This window comes from Dictyostelium purpureum, assembly GCF_000190715.1.
Source record: "Dictyostelium purpureum unplaced genomic scaffold DICPUscaffold_108, whole genome shotgun sequence".
NCBI classification, from domain to species: Eukaryota; Evosea; class Eumycetozoa; order Dictyosteliales; family Dictyosteliaceae; genus Dictyostelium; species Dictyostelium purpureum.
Genome location: NW_003519445.1, coordinates 58,182 through 78,000, shown reverse-complemented (window position 1 = coordinate 78,000; position 19,819 = coordinate 58,182). Strand labels below are relative to the sequence as shown.

The window sequence follows — 19,819 nt, the reverse complement described above, 5'->3', positions numbered from 1 at the left end:
TCAAGAAGATCTTATAGAAATACTCCTTCAAGAGCCCATTTTAAACGATTTAGGTCTTTGTTCCTCTAGAAAAGAAAGAATACAAATATCCATAGATAGAAATAACAATAAAAAAAGAAAATATAACCAAGAAAACCAGTTTAATCTTTTAGATAATAATTCTATAGTATATGTTAACCAACAATAAAAAGAACTAAATATAATTATAATTATAAACACTATTGTAAAAGTTTAAATAAATATATAATATTGTTTAAATAAAATTTTTATTTTTATATTTGTTTGGTTAGTTTTATAGTTTATTTAAAAATTGATATTTTAACTCTATCAGAGTTTTTGTTTAGCTTTTCACGATCTTTGAAGACAGAGTCCCACTCTTGTAGTTGTTTATTAATAGTTTCTGGTGATAGTTGTCTTTTAAACTTTTCTAAGAACATTCTTTGGTTATGTTGTTCTAATGTTTCAGGTGCTGTAGAGGCTGTTTCTACTTGCATTGGATCTTGTTCTGAATCTATTTCGATGGGTTTTGGTTGTTGCTGTTGTTGTTGAAGTTGTTCTGCAGTTGGAGGATAGTATGGGTCATAAAATAAAGAGTCTTGTTGATGCTCATCATTTAAAACAGGTGTTAAAAAGTAGAGTTGTAAATTTGGGTTATTTAAATCCTGTTGAATTTGTTTGATTATATTTTGAACTTTTATTTGATATTGGTTTAATAATTGTACATTTTTATTATATTCTGCCAAATCTGGTTGTTGTGATGATGTATTGTTTTTATTGTTGTTATTACTATTATTATTTGGTGGTGTTATTAATTTAACCAATTGATGTATATCACGATTTAATTGTTGTAATTGAATAGCTTTATTTTCAATTGATATTAAGTTTAGAGATAATAGAGAGGATGTGGGTAATGGTGGTGCAATGGATTGCGTTACATTCCCAACAATGGTGCCTGTTGAAATAGGTGAAGTAATTGTATTTGGTTGTTGTTGCGGTATTGGTTGTGCAACTCTTGGACTATTTATATTTTGGGGTATTGGTGATTGTACATTTTGTTGAGGTATTGTTTGTGGTTGTTGTTGTTGATTTGGTGATTGTACCATTATTTACAAAAATAAATAAAAACAGAAAACAAAAAACAAAAAACAAAAAAAAAGTAATAAAAAAGTTTATTTTTAATTTAATAAAAAAAAAAAAAAAAAAAAATGAAAAATGAAAAATAATTAAAAAAAATTAAAAAAAAAAAAATATAAAAAAAAAAAAGAAAATAAAAAAAATTTAATATATAAATATATATTTGTGTATTATTTTACTGATAATAATTTAGATATTTTCTTCTTAATATTAGTACTCACATAAAAAAAATATTTCTTTTTTAATTTAATTATATGAAAAAAAGGTGGCACCTATTATTTTTTTTTATTTAAATTTTAAATTTTTTTTATTTTTTTTTTATTTTTTTAAAAATAATTATTTCAAAATTTTTAATTAAAATTTCTTTTTTTTATATTATACTTTCAAACTATTTTTATTTTTCGGTCGATTTAAATAAAAATGGCAAAAAAAGGGAAAAGACATCAAAAAAAAAATTCACAAGATATCAACAATGAAGAAGGTAATGAACAAGTTGAAAAAACTGTAGAAGAGACTGAACCAATAGAAGAAGCAGTCGAAGAATTAAAAGAAGAAAAAGAAATACCAAAAGAAATCGTAGAGGAAACTAAAGAAAAATCATCTGAACCAAAAGAAGAAATAGTTGAAGAACCAAAAGAAGAAAAAGAGGATGAAATAGAGCAAAAAGAAGAAACTGAAGAAAAAGAACAAACTGTAACTGAAAAATCAAATGAAGAAAAAAAAGAAGATAATATGTGGGCTGATGAAGATGAAATCGAAATACCAAATGTTGAAGGGTTAAACAATGATATCCCCGAAGAAGAGAACAAGAAATATATTATAAAGAAAAAAAAAGTTATAAAGGTAAAAAAAGAAAAGAAAGAAAAACCACCAAAGAAGGAACCAGAACCAACTCCACCACCACCACCACAACAATCATCAGGATGGGGAGGATGGTTTTCATCAATTGGTAATGCAGTATCAAATACAATTACTCAAATTGCCCGTGTAGATTTAGAAGACAGTGATGAAGAATCTGATGAAGAAGTCATTGTTGAAGAGGAGGTAGAACTTACCAAAGAAGAGTATGAAAGATATTTAAAAAATAAAAATCAACGTGAAGAAGAGTTTGATGAGGAGGGAAATGCAATTTTAGATGCTATAGATAATGGTGTATTTAAAACAGCAGATATGATTGCAGATTCATTATTTTTTGCTGGTAATTTCTTATCAAGTGGCTTTAAATCTGTTCAAGAGAATGCCAATTTGGAAAATGTTAACGCTATCACTCAAGAAGTTTCAAATATGTCATCAGAAACCAAAAATAAAATTTCAAACTCTGAACTCTATGGTAAAAGTCAAAAAATTGCTACACAAATGATGGACTCTTCAGTAGATGCATTAGAATCTGTTGGCCAAAGAGCTTATTCAATGTTTTCAACTCAATTAAAATTAAATAAAAATGCGCCAGGTACAGGTGGTAATACAAATAAATCTGATATTCCACAAGCAAATGAACCTTCAAATATTACAGATAAATCACCAGAAAGAAAAAAACAGACTTCGAAATCACCATCAACTGAAACCACTACTACAACTAGCAGCACAGATATTGAAACCCCAACCAAACAATCATTAAAAAAGAGCAACGATGACGATGAAGACACTATCGATATGGAATCATCTATTTTTGAAGCAGGCGAATTTGATTCAAGTGTTTGTTCTGAACATTATAATATTACCAAATTCACTCAAGATATTGAAAAGATTTCAGTTGAATCAACTATGAAAGTTCATCAAATTAATAGAAAGGTTGTATCAGGTTCTACAATCAAGTCACAAGTCGAAACTGTATTATCAGAAATTAAAGAGTTATTTGAAAGTGAAGATATAGTCCCAAATACCAACAACGAAAATAACAAGTTAACATTTAGCAATATCCACGTCTTTGAATTAGAAAAGAAATATACTAAATTTTTTGACTGTTTACAAGAATATATCCCATCATTAAAGAGTCAATCCATTGAGTTGGGTTTATGTCGTGGTTTAGAAAAGATTTATCAATTAGCATCTATCGGTTTAGAATTAATCGCAACTATTGCCGAAAGTATTCCAGATGAAAAACCATCAGAGAAACCAAGCTCAACTGATGAAATTAAAGATTGGACATTAGAAAAATCAAACCAACTTTTATTCTTAATTACTAAAATTTTACAAGATATTAAAGTAATCTCATCAATGTTAGCAGAGATTGTCAAATCTAAACAAACTCCAAACTCAAGAAAACTCTTAAATAGCCTCCACGTTGAAACCACAAATGCTTCATCATATGTTCAAGATACCAAAGGTGGTTTGGCAAATATTTGTCAAATTATGTATTTAAATGAAATTAAAACTTCAATTAAAGGTTCATCAAGTCCAAACACACCAATCAGAAAAAATAATATTTAATAAAAATAAAATAAAATCTTTAAATTAGATGTAAAACATCAACCCTATAAAACATTTCTTTTTTTTTTTTTCGTTTATTTAAACTTTTTAATTTCCATTTTTGAATAATTAATTAAACAATTCGCTATAAAATTATTTTTTAAAAAAAAAAAAAAAAAAATTTTCATTTTTTTAATTTTTTTTTCATTATTTTTTTAATTTTATTTTTCATATTTATCCTCAAATTAATAAAATGGATAGTACAATGACAGATATAGATAATAGTAGTCAGAATAGTAATAGTAATAGTAATAATAACAGCGAGAATATCGAAGATGTAAAAAGTATCAATGGTAAAAATAATAATATATCAACAAATGTTGCAAAGTTAGAAGATATTGGAACATTAATATCTCAAGGCGCAGAAGCTGTATGGTTATCAACTTTAATATATACAATATATATTTTAATATGTTAATATATTAATATATTTATTTTTATTTTAGAAAACTTTTGTAATTGATTTATATGGATTAAAATGTATTGTTAAAGAAAGATTTGTTAAAGCATATAGACATCCAACAATTGATCAAAAGATATCATCAAAAAGAATTTTACAAGAGGTCAGATCATTAAATAAATGTAAAAAGAAAGGAATCGATTGTCCATCGTTATATTTAGTGGATACAAAATTGAATAGAATCTATATGGAGTTTATCGAAGGTGAAACAGTTAAACAATTTTTATATACAAATCAATCCAAATCAGAACAAGAAGAAAGAGTTTTAAATGTAATGAACGAAATTGGTAAACAAATTAGTTCAATTCATGATATGGGTTTGGTTCATGGCGATTTAACTACATCCAATATGTTATTACGTCCAAATTTAAATCCACTATCAGAAAAGGATCAGTTGGTTTTCATCGATTTTGGTCTTTCATATGTTTCAAATTACGTCGAAGATAAAGCTGTTGATCTTTATGTTTTAGAACGTGCTTTTATAAGTACTCATCCAAACTCTGAAATTTTATTTAAAAATGTTTTAAACTCTTACGAAAAAAATGGGCCAAATCCAAAAGAGGCATCAATTGTAATTCAAAAATTAAATCAAGTTAGATTAAGAGGAAGAAAGAAATTAGCATTTGGTTAATAAATAATAATAAAATAAAATCAACTATTTTTAGAAAAAAAACAAAACAACCATAATAATTATTTTCTTTATTGAATAAGTAATATTCTTTTTTAAAATATCAATTTATTTGATTATTATAATTTTTTATTTATTTTTTATTTTTATTTTTTTAAAAATTTAATTTTTTTCATTAATTTTTTTTTTTTTTTTTTTATTAAATTTTATTAATTTTCATTTTGTGACCATCATCATATGTTATTTATATAATTTATATTTCTATATATGTATAAATTATAAAATGATAATAAATAAATTTTTTATATATATATTTTTTCTAGTTTTTATAATAAATAATATATTATTTATAAATTGTGATGTTCACCATCACAAAGGAGGCAAAAGTTTATTTGATTCATTATTTCAAGTAGAACATAATATTCAAATTGATGTTAAACTTTTAGGGTTTGACTCAACAGAACATGAAGAATTAGAAAGGTTATTAAATAGTTTAAATAATAAAATTAATCCATTGATTTTATTTCCTGTAGGTGTTTAAATACTCTTTACATATTCTCTTCAAAACACAAAAGCTAATTAGTTTTTACAGAAAATTCAAACCATTGATTTAATTAAACAAAATATAAAATATAAAGTTATTTCAGGTTCAAATAGTTTATTTAAATTAAATGAAGATATTAAAGATAGAGTTAAGGGTTATATTTCAGATAATAAACATAAAAGCACATTAGATCCACAATGTTCAGTAGCACCATATGATGTTGTAGATAATTTAGTTTATCAAGATTTTAAAGATGGTGATCATCAATCATACACAATTTATATTATAAATTCAATTTTCGATCGAGACGACACCCATTATAAATACACTTATTCACAAATGAATTCAGAGTCAATTCGTGAACTTCATAATGCTTTAAATGTAATTGATCATTTATGTAATGTTAAAATGTGGCAATCAAAATCAGAAAACTCAAGCGGAAATAAAGGAGAAGGTAGATATATTTGGATTGATATCGGTGCAGATTCTTCAGAATATGGACCACATACTAAAGGCACTGGTTTGGTAACAAACGAACAATTACCACAATTTTATACTAAATTTACAAAGGTAATAAAATGGTTTCTAAAATAATAACAATACTTAATATTTTTATTTACAATCTTTTTTTTTATTATAGAAACTTTATGATATATCAACATTTGTTTATCATACAACCAAACAATTGATTGCAACACCAATTTATCAAATACCACAAGAATATGGTTGGAGGGATTTAGAAATTCAATTAATTATGATACACGATCACATGGTTGGACTCGAAGAGAAGTCAGATCTTTTTGATTGGGATTTAATTCAAAAAGAGCTTTCAAAGATTCCTTTAGCATCAGGTCAAAAAATTTCATTTATAAAGAAAGAGATTTCAATGTTAAATGACCTATATGCAAGCCAAACTAAACTGGCCTCATTAAAAACTCATCACTCTGCATTAAAAGGTACCCAACAATATTTAGATTCAAAGGAATTACATTATTGGTTCAAGAAACATATAAATAGGTTTATTCCAGAATATCAAAAAGATTCTTTAAAAACAATTATACCAATATTTTTATTTGACATTTCCTATAAAGAATATTTATTATTAGATAGATATCATCAAGTAGGTATTGATTTAAATATTTTTTAATCTTTTAATCTATTAATTCATTTATTTATTAATTTATCTCTAGTCAATATCGTTCCCAGATATGGTTATTGCAACTCAAACACAAGGAGGATTATTGAAAATTGATTATCAATGTGACAGACAATTAGCAATTAATTCGGCAGATGCAACTAAACCAGCTTTACAATCATTACTATCAACAGTTTGGGGCATTACACCAAGTCATATGGTAGCACATAGAGATTCTAGATCAATCGAAAATAATTACGTTTGGTCAATTGGCTATAATCCATCAAATATGTTTACAAATCATAAAGAATTATCATTCTCACAAACTGATGCAGCAATTAGAAATTTAATTTATATTGATATTATATCCTCAATAGAATCATTAAAGAGTATTGTAGATCATATCGGAGATGACGAAACATGGGAAGAGTTTACTAGATCAAACCCAGAAATCACAACCATCGATCAATTCTTCCGTAATATTAACTCAACAATTGCAGAGATTAGTAACCACCTAACTCTTCACAAAAACCAAGAGGCTTTTAAAAAAATAGAAAAACTTCAAGATCTTTCAAACTCCATGAGCCAAGTAATCCACAAGATCCATTCAACAAAACATTCTTATTTAGAGTGTGAAAAACCAACTTTCCTCTTACCCGAATTCCTTAGTATAGTATTTACTACAACTGTAATTATTTATTTCTTATATAAAGTTATTTTAAAATCTATAAATCTTTAAATAAAATTATATTTTATATAAAAAAAGTTTTTTAATCGAGTTTTATTAAAATTAAAGTTTAATAATTTTTTTTAATAATTATTATTTCTTTTTTATGATATATGGTTATAAATAATTGTGATAATTCTTTTGTTTTGTATTTTAAATTACTAAATCTACTTTTAAGAAAATTAACCAAACAATTGCACCGGCCAAATAACAGCCTGCGGAAATTGTAAATATTGGGTTCCAATCGTTATTGAATGCGGATAATAAAACACCACCTAATAATGGACCTATAATATTTGGAATGGCTAATGAAAAGTTTGCTAAGCCCATTGAAACACCACTATATCTTTTTGTTAAATCTAAAGTACACAAATTACTACCAGAACTTGTAAATCCATTGGCAGCAATTGAAATTGTCATAAATATAATTTTTCCAGTTGTTCCAATTGGGGCATAAGCAGTTAAAAATAAAAATATACCTGGGATACCATAGCATAAACAACCCATTGTCTTTCTTAAGTATATCTTTTTAACATTGTATTGATTTAATAGTTTATCTGAAAGTAAACCAAATCTAATATTTAATTAAAGAGATTAGAATATAAAATGACTATAGAAAATTTTAATTGTTTACTTACACATTTGAAATTATAAAGCATAATATAAATGGTAATGCATTATAGAAAGCAAATTTTAAAGATGAATTTTCATTTAATTCTTTTGATAACCATGATGGGTACCATAATAATAGTAAAGAGTATCTAATAAAAAGGAAAAGTTAATTTATTTTTTTATATTTTTTTAAAAATAATATTTTAAATACTTACGCCCATGAACAAGTAATATTTACATATAAAATAGTTAACATTCCTCTTGATTTTAATAGGATTTTAACTACTTCTAAATATGGGAGTTCTTTTTCGATTCCATTTGATGATGGATTTGAATCACAGCTTTCTGATGGATTTGAATCACAGCTTTCTAATTGTGGTGATTTATTTATATTTTCTAGAATAATTTCTTTTTTATCCAATTGATTATAATTATCATTTTCATTGATATTTATCTTTTTACCAAAGTTTATAAATTCCAATTCATTTTGATGAATACCTGGTAAATTTTTTGGGTCATCTTTAATCATAACAAACCAAAAGAATGACCAAATTAAACAAATTCCACCAAATATATAAAATATATCGTTCCAAACAACATATTTTAATAAAATTGGTGATACAAACTAATAATAAAAAAATTAATAAAAAAATTATTTAAATAAAAACAATTTTTTTAGTAAAATTTTTACTTACATCACTAAATATAGTTCCAACATATACACCCGACCAAATGATACCAGCAGATCTTGAAATTTGACATAATGGGAAATATTTTGGAATTAAATAGCTAATAGTTGGAAAAGCAACACCTTGACTAAAACCGCAAATTATTCTAATTATAATTAATAGTGGACCAAATTTTGCAGTGATCGGAACAAGGAATGTAGTTAAAATTGATATGGTTAAACCAATAAATAAAGTTTTTTTAGCACCTATTTTTTCACAGATTTTTTGAGTAAATAATTGGGAAAATACATAACCCATTGAGAAACTTGCGAGAACTACCCCTTTAAAAATATTTGACCACCCATATTGTTTTTGCATTTCAATTGAGCAAACTGATATTGTAATTCTAATAATATACCCAACAAATAAAGTTGCAAAACCTAAAATAATAAATATAAATCTTTTTGGGAAATAGTATGGCGGTGTGGGGTATTTATCTTTATTAAAAACAGGTTCAGAGTCATTGTTTTTAAATGGGTTTTCTGTGGGTTTTTCCAACTCGGTGGTAACCATAACAGAGGTATCTACTTCTTGTTTTTCATTTTTATTGCTATTAACTATATTGTTTCTATATACAAGAAAAGAAAATTTTATTATTATATGGTTTTAAAATAATTATTATAATTACTGTGCACAATATTTATTTTTATAATAAAATTATTACTCTATAGACATTATAATAAAATTTCTTTTATAGATTATTTTAACTTAAATAATCAATTAATGAAAAAAAAAATTTTATTTATAAAATTTTGGTTCTTTCTTATAAAATTTATTTGTATTACAAATAAAAACAATATTTAAATATGTATATTTATATACCTATTTTATTATTATTGTTTAAAAATATATAAAAAAAGAAATGTTTTATTAAATTGGTAAAAATGAGTAATAATAATAAATTAAAGATTTTATTATTAGATACAGTTACACACAAAGATAAACCATAATGTTTATTTAAAAATAGATATTTATTTTTTTATACCAAAATGTATATCACACAAAGTTATTTTTATAAAAATGAAATTATTGCAATTATTATATATTGTTGATATTAAATGTTTCAATTATTATAAAATCAAAATTTTTATTTTTTTTTAATAATTTATTTTAATTTGTGGTGTGGGTATGGGGTATGTGGGGTGTGGTATGTGGGGGTTTTAATGATACAGGTATATAAAATTGTATACTATTTGTTAAAAATAGCTATCTATAGTAATTCAATTTAGTGGTAATGGGGTGAAATGAAAGAAATCTTGATTTTTTATTTAATTTATAAAAATACAAGCACATATGAAAAAAATAAAATAAAAAAAAAAAACAAAAAAAAAAGAGAAATTTTAAACACACAATATTTAATATTAAGATAGTGTCTATTTTATAATAAAACTTGTATTGTTAGAGAGGTTTATTTTCAATGAGTTTTTTATATAAGTCAATTGAATAAGTACACCAAACAATTTTTAAACACCACCATCTACTAAAATTATTATTATTTATTAATGTAATCGTTTTTTATTTTAAAAAAAATATTTAATTTATATTTTTAGCAATACTAAAAATAAAATAAAAATATTTTTAGTGAAACTAAAAAAAAATATGACAATTTATTATTATTAAAAATGATATAAAAAAAAAAAATGAATATCGAAAATCTTCTTTTGAATCTATCCTTATTAAAATTGATTTTTTTTATAAAAGTTTAATTATTTTTTATTTATATTTCTGATATATAAATAAAAAATATATAAAAGTTTTAATTTTTTAAATATTTATATTATTATAAATAATTGAACCCAATAATTAATTTATGGACATTTAAATAATTATATTTTTGGAAGTAATGATATAAATGAAATTTTTTTAAATAAAATATATTATAATTTACGAAATTATTTTTATTATTTTTAGCTTTTATAACTAATAAAACATTATGATAATACAAACTTTACAATATTGTTAAAAATTCGGGAAACACAATGCAGTATTTTCTTGCAAAAATGAGATTTGACCTATTATAATAAAAATATAATTGTTTCCAACATTTGGTATTATAAATAATGAATAACTTTTAAATCAAACACACATAAACAAACAAATCTATTTTATAATAAATAAATAAACCCACACACAAACTTTTATGACAATATATCGACACTTACCCCTTAAAAAAACATAAAATTAGGTTTATATTTTCTATAGTGATTAAAAATTATCGTTATTCTCAGTTTTCACCGATTATCGTTAACATATTCACTTAAAAATTTTTAGAAAAAATTATTTCTTTTTTTAGAAAAAATTATCACTTTTTTGAAAAAAACTATTCATTTTTATTCATTTTTAAAATTTGCAAATTGATGTAAAAGAACAGCACAAACACACATCATAATTTTTCTCTTTTTCGCGCTTCTTTTAATTTTTTTTAAAAATTTTTTTATTTTTTTAATTTATTATTTTTTAATATTTTATCATGATGATATAGTTCATACCCCATACATCCAATAAAAAATAGGTTATAATATATATCTATTGATATTACCAAATTATAATAATAATCTAATTTTAAATAATAACATCGGTTTTCATAAATATTAACCAGACTATAAAACCCACACCATAAGTACATCCAGATAAAACAAAGATATAGGTCCAATCGCCATTAAATGCTGTAAGTAAATAACCACCAACTATTGGACCCAATGTTGCGGTAATTCCAGAGCATAAATTAGCAATACCCATAGCAATAGAAGCATTCTCTATACTTGATAGATCCAAAGTAACAATTTGTGAGCTAATATTTGCAAAACCATTGGCACCTATAATTAAGGTAAGGAATGCAATTTTCCCAATATAATTAACTGGTGAAAATGCTAATAAAAATAAAAATATAGAAGGAATACCATACATAAAACAACCGAATGTTTTTCTTACATAAAGTTTTTTGAAACCTTTTGCTAATAGTTTATCAGATACAAATCCAAAAACAATAGAGTTTAAAAAACCCACTATAAATGGAAGAGAGTTAAAAAACGCAAATTTAAAACCATCACTATTTCCTAGTTGTTTCGAAAGGTATGTGGGTGCCCAACTTAGTAATAGGAAATAACCCCAATTACAAGATATATTTAAATACATTAAAGCCAACATTGGTTTCGATTTTAAAAAAGTCTTCATCACAAACAAAAATGGCTTTTTGGTGCTCTGGTTTTCATCGGTTGGATTACCAGTGTCAGTGTCACCAATGGTTTTTAACTCTAACTCTTTATCCATAGTCTTACCGTGGTTTATAAATGCAACTTCATTTTCGTGTATTCCTACCAACTTGATATCCTTTGGGAAATCTGAAATAAAAATAAACCATAATATAGACCAAATTAAACATCCACCCCCAATAATGTAAAAAGAAGCTTCCCAACTTACAAATGATAATAGAACTGGTGTTATAAAATCGCCAATCACAGTGCCACTATAGACACCTGACCATATAAAACTAGCTGATGAAGATCTTTGGCAAATAGGTATCCATCTTCCAATCAACCAATTCATTGTAGAAAAAGAAACACCTTGGAAGATTCCACAAAATACTCTAACCAATATAATGGTTACTTTATTATGTGCTGCTAGAGGTACCAAAAACAATGTGAAAATGCTCATAGTTAATCCTGTAAAGATTACTTTTTTTCCACCAAATCGATCGCATAGATACTGTGCTGGGATCTGTGTCATGCAATATCCCAAAGAGAAAGCAGCCAATATAAATCCCTTAAAGGAATTGCTCCAATCATATTTATTTTGCATTTTAATTATAGTTACGCTCAAGACCACCCTTGTAACATAACAAATAGCAATGGCCAATGTACTTAAAGCAATAAATAAAAACCTTCTTTGAAAATAACCTTTTGGTGTCGGATACATATCTGATATCTTTATGTCATTTTTATTTTTCTTTTCGACTGGAGCTATATCATTGTTTAAATTCTTTTCGATTTCATTCACAATTGAATTACTACTACAATTACACATAAAATTAAATTAATACCATATAGAATACAAGATAGATAAACCATTAATAAATAAATACTTTTCATTTATTAATTGCTTCATTTTTTTTTTATTTTTAGAAAATTTGATTACTAAAAAAAAATTAAAATGAAACTATTTAAACAATATGATATTAAGAAAAGAAAAAAAAAACTAAAACAATATAAATTTATTAAAATATAAAACCCAAAAATAAATAATAAAAGTGTATATAATTTTAGTAATGGTATAATAAAATATACATAAATATTTTTTTTTTTTTTTTTTTCCTTATTCCATATTTAAGATGAATTTCTTTATTCATTGTTTTCTAACACATCTTTTGGATGATACTATATATTTGATATTGGGTGGTGGTGGGGGGGAGGTATTAATATTGTTAACAATATATTTATTTGATTTTTATATAAATGGGGTTATTTTTTTTTAAATATTTTGTTGTGTTGTAATCTGAATCCATTAATTAAAAATAATCCATTTAAAAGGAATCTTTTTATTTTGAATTTTATACATTCATCAATACCATTGTTGTATGTATAATTGTATTTTTTTTCTTTATTTTTTTAATTTTATTTTATTTTTTTTATTACTATATTTCTTAAACTATTATAATTACTATTGGATAATTGTAAAGAATTGTTATTATTTACATGGTTGAATTAGTGATTATTAATATCTATTATTGAAGATAAATCTAGTGTGTGAAATGTTTTTTTTTTTTATTTCCTAATTATTAAAACTATTATTATATATTATTACATTTTATTGTTTATTTTATTATATTTTATTTTATTTTATTTTATTTTAATTTATTTTAATATATTTAATTTATTTTATCATTGTCAGAGTTGAAATAATTTAATTAAATTTACCCTGCTAAAGTAAAAATAATATCTTTGAGTGATTGTGTGTAAATATTTTAAATTTTAAAAAAATTTTAAAAAATTGATTTTATATTCTATTTAAAATAGGTTTTTTATTTCTTATTTATTTGAATTTCATTTAAAGAATAAGTTATATGTGAAAAGGCAACTGCCTCCTTTAAATATATAAATTAATTTAAAAAAAAAAAAATTTTAAAAAACATTTTTATTTTTATTTATTTTATTTTTTTATTTTTTTTTCATTTTTTTATTTTTTTTAATTTTTCTAAAAGTTAATTTCAAAAGCTTCTCGTATTTCATTTCTTAATTAATTGTTTCGTTGCTATTTATTATTTCTTTTTTTTATAGTTTTGATTTGTTAAAATTATAATATCTTTTTTTATTTATTTTTAAATTAAAATTTTTTTTCAATTTTATTAAATTTTTTTTTATTTTTTTTTTATTTAATTTTATTTAATTTTAAAATTTATAAATATTGTTTTATTTTATTGCTTTATTTTTTTTATTTTTTAACGATACAATCATTTCACACTTCCTCTCTTAAAAAACACAACAAAAATAAAAAAAACCAATAAAATAATTTCACTTATTTATGTGTAATATAACAATAACAAAATAACCAGATTAATCAACTATATACCACTATAGTAATGTTTTTAAATAATTATTAGATTTTTTTTTACCACAACAATATAGAATTTAAATTACAATATATTAATAAACAAATAAAATAAATCATGAGTGAATCAAGTCCATTCACTGAAGATAGCGAAAACTCTACAAAAATATTTCAAGATTTATTATTCCAATCATTTAATAACACCAATAATAATACAACAAATGATAACAATAAAAGCAATATACTACTTAAAAAATATAAATTTTTAAATGGTGGATATAATAACTATGAAACCGATTTAATCATAAAGGTTTTTAATTCTGTACCAATTATGATGGGTGTTTGCGATTTATATGACAACTCAAATTCAAACTTTCAAATACAAGATTCCCAAAATTACGATTTTAAATTTGTGGTTTCAAATAAATGTAATTATTCAAAGAAAAAAAAAAAAAAAAAAAAAATCTTTTTATAAATTTAATTTTAACACTCTTTTTTATTTCAAAACTAAAGGCTCAGTCGATGCATTATATATGTTTTTAGGTGAAGATCAGGGATTAGATGGTTTATTTTCAGTTAAAGAATTAAATTTACCAACTTATTTTACCACATTATGGATAGAGAATATGTTAAGATCATTAAGAAAGAAAAAGATTGTAAAATTTATGTATCCAAGATATATCGATAACGGAGAGGCACCAAGTTCAGATGACTTTTATTCTCAAAAAATTGTATGGAAAAAATCTTCAATGTGTTATTTAGGACCAGGCGAAGATGGATCTTCAAAGAGATTTTTTTTTACATCAGAAGAAGTTACTAAAGAAAAGTTTAAAAAAGAAGAGTTAATCAATGATTTCAAAAATAGATTAGAGACATTAGAACACAAAATCGATCAAAGAGTAGATGAACGTATAGAGACAAGATTTAAATATGTTTTAGAATCAATTCCTCAAATGGTTTGGGTTACCGATAACCATGGCAAAATAGAATTTGTAAATAGGCAATGGAAAGATTATCTAGGTATAGATCATGCAGGTCAATATTTAAATTGGGGTAGTATATCCTATCAACAGAATAAACATTTACAGCAACAGCAACAAAAATCAGGTTCAAGTACAACACCAAAGATAAACTCACCAAATGGTCAAATTGATTTCGATTCACAATGGCATTATTCACTTAAAGAGATGAAGAGATTTGAAATGGAAATACTTTTACAGTCGATATCTGGTGAATATAGATGGTTTTTAGTTAGGGCTGAACCTTATATAGAACCAAAACCAAGTAATACATCCTCAACCCCAAGCATACATTCAATTAATTTTAGCGATATAGACCAAGGAAATACTTCATTGGATATTAAATGGATTGGAACATGCACGGATGTTAATGACCAAAAGACTGCTCAAGATCGTATCGAAAATGCTGAAAAATCAAAAGCAATCTTTTTACAAACAATGTCACACGAAATGAGAACTCCTCTAGCTGGTATTATGGGCATTAATTCTTGGTTATGCACTTCTTCCCCACAACTCTCTGGTGAGCAATTAGATGGTTGTCATACAATAGAAATGTGCGCAGAAGCATTATTAGTATTAATTAACAATATATTGGATCTTAGCAAATTAGAAGAAAATAAAATTATACTAGAAGAAACAGAATTTTATCCATCAAAAATAGTTGAAGATAGCGTAGATATTTTATCATCACAGGCCGAACAAAAGAGATTAGATATAATATTCCAACTAAAATATAAAAGCTTACCAAAAGTTGTAGGTGATTTCTATCGTATAAGACAGGTTTTAACAAATTTAATTTCAAACTCAGTTAAATTCACACCACCAGGTGGTCAGGTTACTGTAGGTTGTGAAGTTTATCAAGAAACAGGTACAACAACAAGAAAGAGATCATCTTTAGATAGTATCGAAATTACAAGCCATGATCAAAAGATAGTAGTTCCTGGAAAATATGGAAAGCTACTATTTTGGGTTATCGATAATGGTATTGGTATACCTGAAGAGGGTAGAGAAAAACTATTTCAAACATTTTCTCAATACGATGCATCCACAACTAGAAAATATGGTGGAAGTGGTTTAGGTTTAGCAATTAGTAAACGTTTAACTCAGCTTTTAGGTGGTGATATTTGGTTTGAGAGCCAAAAAGGAAAAGGTTCATCGTTTCACTTTTTAGTTGAAGTATTTTTCCCTGATTATCAGACCATTCAACAATCGTCACTACAACCACAATTTAATATAACTAATCAATTGACATCAAATGATTCATCAACTAGTGGTACAAATAATATATCATCTTCGACATCGGCCTCTACAGCAACAACAACAGCATCAACAAATAATAATATCGATATAGCTTCATTATGTTCAAAAATTATAATACTATCAACAAATAAAAATTTGGTGGATTCATTGTCCCAATGGATCGGTGATTGGTCAAACTCAACAAATGTTGATTTATTATATGATGTCGAATCAATTGAAGAAATTTCTAGAATTGCCTTAATTAATAATAAAAGATTAGACTTTTTATTTTTAATTGAAGATTCTTATTGGATCCATTATAGTGATACAATTTCAAATGTTCAAGAAACTATTGAATCGTTGGTTAGTCAACAACAAGTTCAAATGCAAATTGATCAAACCAAACAAACTACTGAACAACATCTTCAAAAGCATCAATACCAACATCAACAATTAATTGTACCAATTATAGCTTCAGGCACAACCACTACAACAACTACAACTACCACCACAACCACAATATCAACACCACCAACCAATAATAATACCACCAATAATAATACAAACAATATCAATAATAATAATAATAATCAAACAACCACAACACCACCATTACATAACATTAAAAATGTATTTTTAAGTTTTTCAGTACCATACTATAATTCAAGTACCTTAAAGAAACCTATTAAATATACCCCTTTAAAAGATTGTATTTTTTCAAATTTGTTGTATTTTAAATCACTATATTCAAATGTAAATTCTTTAGAGGTTATTAAAACCATCATAGCTACTCAAAAAATCTTTCATCGTCTTCTTCACCAAGCTCGCTTTCACTTTCATCATCACCGACCATTCAGGCTTAACAGTATCATCGACCCATACGGAAGTTAACGCCAAAAAAATTAAATCAAATTCGGATCAATTAGCTAATTTTTCACCAGTTTTAACACCAATCCCACCATGTTTAAATTTAAATAGCAGTAATATAAATACAGCTAATATGCAAATTGAGCCAATTGCAGAAACCCCCAATCATAATCATGATAATGATATTAATCAACAACATAGCCCACAGTTACATTTACTACCACAACAACAACATAGTCCTCAAAACAACTCGCAACCACTTATTATTAATAACCATATTATTAACCAAGATGGATCAAATAGCAATACCAATCAAAAGAAAAGAAGAAATTCAGTTGTTAGCGATACCGATATCCCAATTGAAATGACAGCCGTTAGATATCCCCTAAAGATAATGGTGGCTGAAGATAGTCAAGTAAATCAAATTGTAGCAAGCAGATTTTTAACGAAATTAGGTTACAAAAAAGAGGAGATTGTTTTTGTAGTTAATGGTCAACAAGCCATTGACTATATAGACAACATAGAAATGGTAGATGTGATTCTCATGGATATGCAAATGCCAGAGTTGGATGGATGTGAAGCTACAAGTCGTATACGTATCAAATATCCAACAACTGGTCCCCATATTATAGGTTTAACAGCTTTTTGTTTTAATGAAGATAAAGATAAATGTTTATTAAGTGGAATGTGTCATGTAAGTAAAACAAAAATAATGTATTTTAATATTTAATTAAAATTTTATAATAAATTACTAATATAATAAATTTATAGTATTTATCAAAACCAGTAAAACTAGATGTTTTAGCAGTAGAGTTAAAAAGAGCTTGGTTGATAAGAAATAACTTAAGGGTTTGCGGATGCTGTTAATTCACTGCGTCACCATATTATTTTTATGTTCCAAGATACAATGATATCATAATAACACTTTCAAACAAAATTTTATAATAATTATCGAAAAAAATAATAAATAAATTTGTAAATTAAACAAAACCCTTAGGGCAATTTAAAGAAAAAGAAAAAGAAAAAAAAAAATGGCACATAGGTTATACAATCTCCCCATAAACCAAATGTTGGGAAATTTTTTTTCAACATTTTTTTTTTTTTAATATTCCAAAAAAAAAATTGGGGTGGGAAAATTTTGGGGGGCGGGTTTTTTTGGAAATAAAAAAACCCAAGGGGTTTTTTAAAAAAATTTACCCCAAAGGGGCCCTTTTAAAAAACCAAAAAAAAGGAATTTCCCCCCCCCCCCCTTTTAAAAATTTTAAAAACCCCCCCCCAAAAAAATTTTTTTTTTTTTAAAAAATTTTTTTTTTTTTTTTCCCCCCCCCCCCGAAGGGGGGGGGGGAAAAAAAAAATTTTTTGGGGGAAAAAAAAAAAAAAAATTTTTTTTCCCCCCCTTTTGGGGGGGGGCCCCCGTCCCCCCCAAAAAAAAAAAAAAAAATTTTTTTTTTTTTTTTAAAAAAACCCCCAAAAAAAAACCCCCCCCTTTTTTTTTTTTTTTTGGGGGATAATAAAAATAATAATAATAAAAATAATAATAATATTATTATAATAAAGTAATAATTAGGTTTTTTCACAAATTTAGTTTCTAATCACACTTTAAACACACTCACTATTGTTAATTTGTTTTGTTTTTAAAACCTTTTTTTTTTTTTTTTTTTTTTTTTTTTTTTTTTTAAGAAAATGATTATTGGGGGGGTTAGTTATTAAAAATAAACTAAATTTAATTTTTCCCAAAAAAAGATACTGAAATATATCAAAAAAACTTGAAACTAATATTAGAATCAAACTGATATAATTGTACAGGGTAAGTATATCACCTCCACTATTAAAAAAAAAAAAAATTTGTTTTTCAGAAAATATTATTATTAAAAAGAACATCGATATTATGATAATTAATATGCACAACAAAACAAAAGCTAACAAATTAACCAACAAACAAAACATCCACAAATGACATTCACTTGGTAAAAATATATTTTGGAATTGTATCATTGTTTTTATAATATGAGAGAGAAGAAAAGGAAAAAAAAAAAATTTTTTTTACTCCCACACTAACAAACCCCAACACTAATAATGTGAATTTTTATTTAAGGTATTTTTTTTTTTTAAATACCAGATATACATGTTTTATTCAACACACTCCAATCAAACTAACAAATTATTTTTGATTGTTTTCCTTTCTATTTCTATTTTCTTTTTTCTTTTTCTTTCTTCCTCTCCGATACTTTCCTTTTCAATACAACTATCCTTTTTTTTAAAAAAATGAAAAATTAAAATAATTATGTATTATTGTTAATAAATCCAATTCAATATAATAAATTTAATAACAACAAACACAAAATTTTAATTTAATTAATTTTAATATAATTTTAATTTAATTTAAAATTTTATAATTTTTATAATTTTATAATTTCAAAATACGTTAAAGTATAAATAAATAAAATTTTATTATATTCAATTATTTATGTCCCTATAACTTAATATTTATTATTTATTTATCATTTTTTATTTTGTTGTATTATCATTATTATAATTTTAACTATATATTGTTTAGAATTTCTCAAAAGTAAAATTTCACAATATATTTAATTTATCGCTATTAATTTCATTCATCTTTCAGTTAAATTAATTAAAATTTTTTTTGTATATAATGAGTTCCTATTTTTATTTTTTATTTTTTTTTTTAATTATTAAATTTAATTGTTTTAAT

General features: G+C 24.4%; 5 protein-coding genes across 5 annotated transcripts; 3 read left to right on the top strand and 2 right to left on the bottom strand.

The window, feature by feature from the left end:
* Nucleotides 1-234: 234 nt before the first annotated feature.
* DICPUDRAFT_91967 (uncharacterized protein) lies at nucleotides 235-1,367 on the bottom strand. Its single transcript, XM_003287664.1, has one exon. It carries the CDS (start codon nucleotides 1,101-1,103, stop codon nucleotides 300-302), a length of 804 nt encoding a protein of 267 aa, XP_003287712.1. The 5' UTR covers nucleotides 1,104-1,367; the 3' UTR covers nucleotides 235-299.
* Nucleotides 1,368-1,554: 187 nt separating this feature from the next.
* DICPUDRAFT_87716 (uncharacterized protein) lies at nucleotides 1,555-3,564 on the top strand (the record flags this gene model as incomplete). The annotated part of the gene is made up of 2 exons (XM_003287678.1): nucleotides 1,555-1,615; nucleotides 1,646-3,564. The coding sequence occupies 2 exons, from the start codon at nucleotides 1,555-1,557 to the stop codon at nucleotides 3,562-3,564; spliced, it is 1,980 nt and encodes a 659-aa protein (XP_003287726.1).
* Nucleotides 3,565-3,796: 232 nt separating this feature from the next.
* DICPUDRAFT_151859 (uncharacterized protein) lies at nucleotides 3,797-7,109 on the top strand (the record flags this gene model as incomplete). The annotated part of the gene is made up of 6 exons (XM_003287677.1): nucleotides 3,797-3,973; nucleotides 4,050-4,689; nucleotides 5,102-5,220; nucleotides 5,284-5,805; nucleotides 5,876-6,355; nucleotides 6,426-7,109. 6 exons carry the CDS (start codon nucleotides 3,797-3,799, stop codon nucleotides 7,107-7,109), a joined length of 2,622 nt encoding a protein of 873 aa, XP_003287725.1.
* A 141-nt stretch (nucleotides 7,110-7,250) lies between these two features.
* On the bottom strand, nucleotides 7,251-12,352 carry DICPUDRAFT_94474 (uncharacterized protein; the record flags this gene model as incomplete). The annotated part of the gene is made up of 2 exons (XM_003287663.1): nucleotides 7,251-7,622; nucleotides 11,369-12,352. The coding sequence occupies 2 exons, from the start codon at nucleotides 12,350-12,352 to the stop codon at nucleotides 7,251-7,253; spliced, it is 1,356 nt and encodes a 451-aa protein (XP_003287711.1).
* A 1,747-nt stretch (nucleotides 12,353-14,099) lies between these two features.
* DHKH (uncharacterized protein) lies at nucleotides 14,100-17,973 on the top strand (the record flags this gene model as incomplete). Its single annotated transcript, XM_003287676.1, has 4 exons — nucleotides 14,100-14,409; nucleotides 14,495-16,992; nucleotides 17,027-17,800; nucleotides 17,878-17,973. 4 exons carry the CDS (start codon nucleotides 14,100-14,102, stop codon nucleotides 17,971-17,973), a joined length of 3,678 nt encoding a protein of 1,225 aa, XP_003287724.1.
* Nucleotides 17,974-19,819: the final 1,846 nt, after the last annotated feature.